A 3,861-nucleotide genomic window follows, 5' to 3' on the forward strand; every position below is an offset into this window, starting at 1 on the left:
TCGAATAGTCGAATAGTTCGAATAGTCGAATAGTACGAATAGTTTCTTTTTAGAGTTTTAACTGTTTTAAGCCATTACATTTTTTTTCATTGTTTTTTTCCAAGTGAATTTAGAATTATCAAATAAAAAATTCGTAATAGAGTATTTACTATTTACTATTTGAACAAATATGAAGTAATATAATCATGTTATATTACATTTGAAATATTATAATCAATAGTCTATTTAAATATTTAAAATAAAATGTTTACCTAACTTTTTGTAAAAAATATTTTAGTTTCCTAAAAATAAAATAATCTAATTATTTTGAATGGTTAAACTTTTTTTAATGATAAATTAAAAAGTATTTGAACCAAAATGTGACTAGCTAATAATAAATATTAAATATATAACTTTAAAACGTGTACAGCAAGTTCTTAAAATGCATTATTTATTTATAATATTACAACTCACTACATAACAAAATCTTTAAAATTCAAAAAAAACAAAATCATAAATTGTTTAAAAAACTTAACATTTAAAATCCTTTAGTAAAAATAATATAAGATAAGACAATGGAAATCAAAATCATTTATCTTTCTAAATTTGCATTTAAAAATATAAGTTTATCCACATTATCTGGTAATAATCTATTTCGTCTGGCACTGACTATTTGACCAGCTTTAGAAAATACTCTCTCCGATGGCACAGATGTAGCAGGTATACAAGAGTATTTCAAAGCTACTTCACACAATGCACCTAACATTTGTTTGTTATTTTTCCAAAACAATATTGGATCATCTTGAATGTTTAAAAATTCGATATTCATGTACTGTTTGAATAATGTTGCTGCTGTACTAGAATATGTTGTCTGAGACCGAAGTGTGGTGACTGTTGCTTCTAAATATGTCAATAAATTTTCTTGTAAAGAAACGGGTTGACTGCTGTGTTCTAGTTGTTCTGCAGTTGTCAAAGTGGTGTGATATACACTTTGTTCAAGTATATTTCTCTCAGGGGCTAAATAAAATTAATTAGATAAAATTAATTTGAATGTAAATTCTAAATAAAACAAATTAAAGTATGGTTTATTAAAATCAGTTTGCAGTTTTACACATTTGAACTAAAATTAAATTTCTTTTTAGTTGCCTAATTATTAATTAAGCTTATAGTTTATAGTTCATACTTATAATAGTTTATGGTTCATATTTCATACATCATACCTAATTCATAATGGATTTAAATAACATACTAATATAGTTATTCATCATTTAAGATGTTTATAAATTTATTATTTTATTCATTTTGTTTAGATATTTAAGTTATATTTATCATGTTTTAATACAATTTAATAATCTATAAAAAAAATTAATTGCTATAATTTTCTATAAATGTAAAAATTTAAATTAATTCAATAAACAGTACCTATACATAAGTCATAGATACGAAATAGGTTGATGATAACTTAAAGAATAAATTTGTATTTATATATTTACAAAAAAATTAAAAAACTATAAATACTGAACGGTTTTATAGGACATGGAATATAATGTGTACTATAATAGTTTGTATTTTAAGAATTTTATAAGCTAAAAGGTTAAACCTTTATTTTGTTTAAATATATATTTTCTTTATTATGTTTTGTAATACATTATAGTTTATAAATTATAATTCATAATTTGTAATTTTATATGTTATAGTGGTCATTATTAACAAAAATTTTAGTAGAAATAATTAAACTTTTAAAAATATATTTGTACTAGATATTTTTACTGTGAAACATAAACTTTTTAATTTTTGGCTGGTGATGTAAATAATAATTATCTATTATGAAAAAAAAAAAATGTATAAAGCAGAAAAACTAATTGTATAAAACTAATTTACCATTAGTTTTAATGTAGTCAGCTATCTCTTTTTGAACTTCTTGTTCAGCTGTATTGGCATTTTCATTTGATATAAATGCAGCTTTCTTAAATCGAGGATCTAATATAGTAGCCTTAGAGTATAAATGTGATGGATACATTTCTTCAATATCATTAAATCTTTTTGTTGTTTCTTCAAGCAATTTTTTCTTTAAAAACTTGCCTGTATACGTCACTGGATTCTTATTATTAACTGATAATAATAAACCTATTGAATATAGGTAAATAAGAAAATATTATTCAAAATTAAAATTACAGTAGGTGTTCTACTTAGTGTACAGATATTTAGTATTACCTACCTCTTAATAATGGAATAACTTTTGCTAAGGTTGGTCGCTGTTCTGAGGATATTTGTATAGTTAAGCTTTCAAACGGTTTTAAAAGTATAACAAAATCGTTTATACTTTCCCATTGGTCATTTGATGGCATTTTTGGACATCTTGATAAGCTCATTGAAACCAGCATCAAAGGTTCTTTGACTATCAACAAACATTCCATCATTGTTAGTGTACTATTCCAACGAATTGGCATGTCTTGTTTTAACTTAAGAATTGGAGAATTAAGTTGTTTTTGTTTCTCATGAAGAGCCCTGGTTGATACCTCACTGTGCTTAAAATGGCCAACAATAGAACGACACATTTTAACCAGCTTCATAATTTCAACATCTTCAGTGTGGTCGGTTTCAATTTCACTTTCATCGAAATCACTTCTTAATGCATTTTTTACAGCATTGTTTAATTTATGAGCAACACATGGGATATGATTAAGTCCAAGTAATCTTATTGCTGCCTTAATATTTGCACCCGAGTCTGTTACAATTGCAACAATTTTATCTTCTATATTCCATTCTTTTATTACATCTGTAAGTACTTCAGATAAATACTGTGCTGTATGATTAGATTCTAGTTTTCTGGTGGTTAATACATATGTTTTTAAATTTAAATCAATGTCAAAAAAATGCACAGTCACAGTTATAAATGATATTGTATTCAATGAAGTCCAAACATCTGATGTAAGTGATACATATTTTGCTTGAGACAAAATAGTTTCAATCTTATGTCTAGTTGATTCATACAAATTTGGTATAAGCGTTGTTCCAATGAGTTTGCGACTAGGCAACTTATAACGTGAATCAAGTAGGTTAATAAGTTTTTGAAATCCACTGTTTTCTACAATTGATAATGGTTGCATATCTTCCGCAATCATTTGAACAACAGCTTTGTAGAATTGGTCCACTTTACTTTCAGGTGGTAAGCTAAACCTACCAACAAATAATTGCATCATTGATTTATAAAATATAAAGTATTATAATTTAAAATATAAATAGGTAATAGGTATATTTGTATGTGTACGATTGTACAAAATAGTACTTAAGTATATGAAATATTAATAATATTACCTATTCATAAGTGTCAATTGTTTTTGTCTTTTTGGAGGTGGTCCTGGAATCTGTACAGTATGTTGTTCATGAGAATGAGTCACTGCTGTAGAACATAAGAATATTATTAAATCTAAATGTTCATAGTAAAAGACTAAGAATTTTTACAAACTAATATATAATTTAAAAATAATTAAATTTTGAAATTCTTATTCTTATTGAGGTTACTTTTTTTCATAAAAAGTGAATTTTAGATATGTCTTCATACCATATTGACAATTTTGGATTTAAATTTTTATGTCAGTTATATTTTTTAGAAATATTATGTTGAATTTTTTGTTTTTTTTAATAGAAGGTAAAAATATGATGTACATAAAAAAAAATCATTAACTTAGGAATGATAATTTAAATTATATTTGTATAAAATAATGCTCTAAAATACAGTAAAAAGAAGATGATCATTAGTCATTACTCATTATTAATTATTACCTATTTATTAATTTAGATTTTAATATTTATTGAAGTATTACATTATTTCTCGGTAAACAATGATTTTTTTATATAATTCTTTTTTTTTTTTTTTTT

The 3,861-nt window shown here is 24.1% G+C and overlaps 1 protein-coding gene across 2 annotated transcripts; it reads right to left on the minus strand.

Annotated features, from left to right (window-relative positions):
* Window positions 1-528: 528 nt before the first annotated feature.
* LOC111030990 (zinc finger BED domain-containing protein 1-like) lies at window positions 529-3,625 on the minus strand. 2 transcript variants are annotated; one of them, XM_022310742.1, is made up of 4 exons: window positions 3,298-3,625; window positions 2,198-3,159; window positions 1,861-2,106; window positions 529-996 (listed from the first exon to the last, which is right to left on the minus strand). In XM_022310742.1, exons 1-4 carry the CDS (start codon window positions 3,303-3,305, stop codon window positions 572-574), a joined length of 1,641 nt encoding a protein of 546 aa, XP_022166434.1. In that variant the 5' UTR covers window positions 3,306-3,625; the 3' UTR covers window positions 529-571. The 2 variants fall into 2 exon arrangements, with proteins under 2 accessions (XP_022166434.1, XP_022166433.1); XM_022310741.1 differs by having other exon boundaries at window positions 2,198-3,625.
* Between the last annotated feature and the right edge of the window lie 236 nt (window positions 3,626-3,861).

Source organism: Myzus persicae, unplaced genomic scaffold (assembly GCF_001856785.1).
Source record: "Myzus persicae strain clone G006 unplaced genomic scaffold, MPER_G0061.0, whole genome shotgun sequence".
NCBI classification, from domain to species: Eukaryota; Metazoa; Arthropoda; class Insecta; order Hemiptera; family Aphididae; genus Myzus; species Myzus persicae.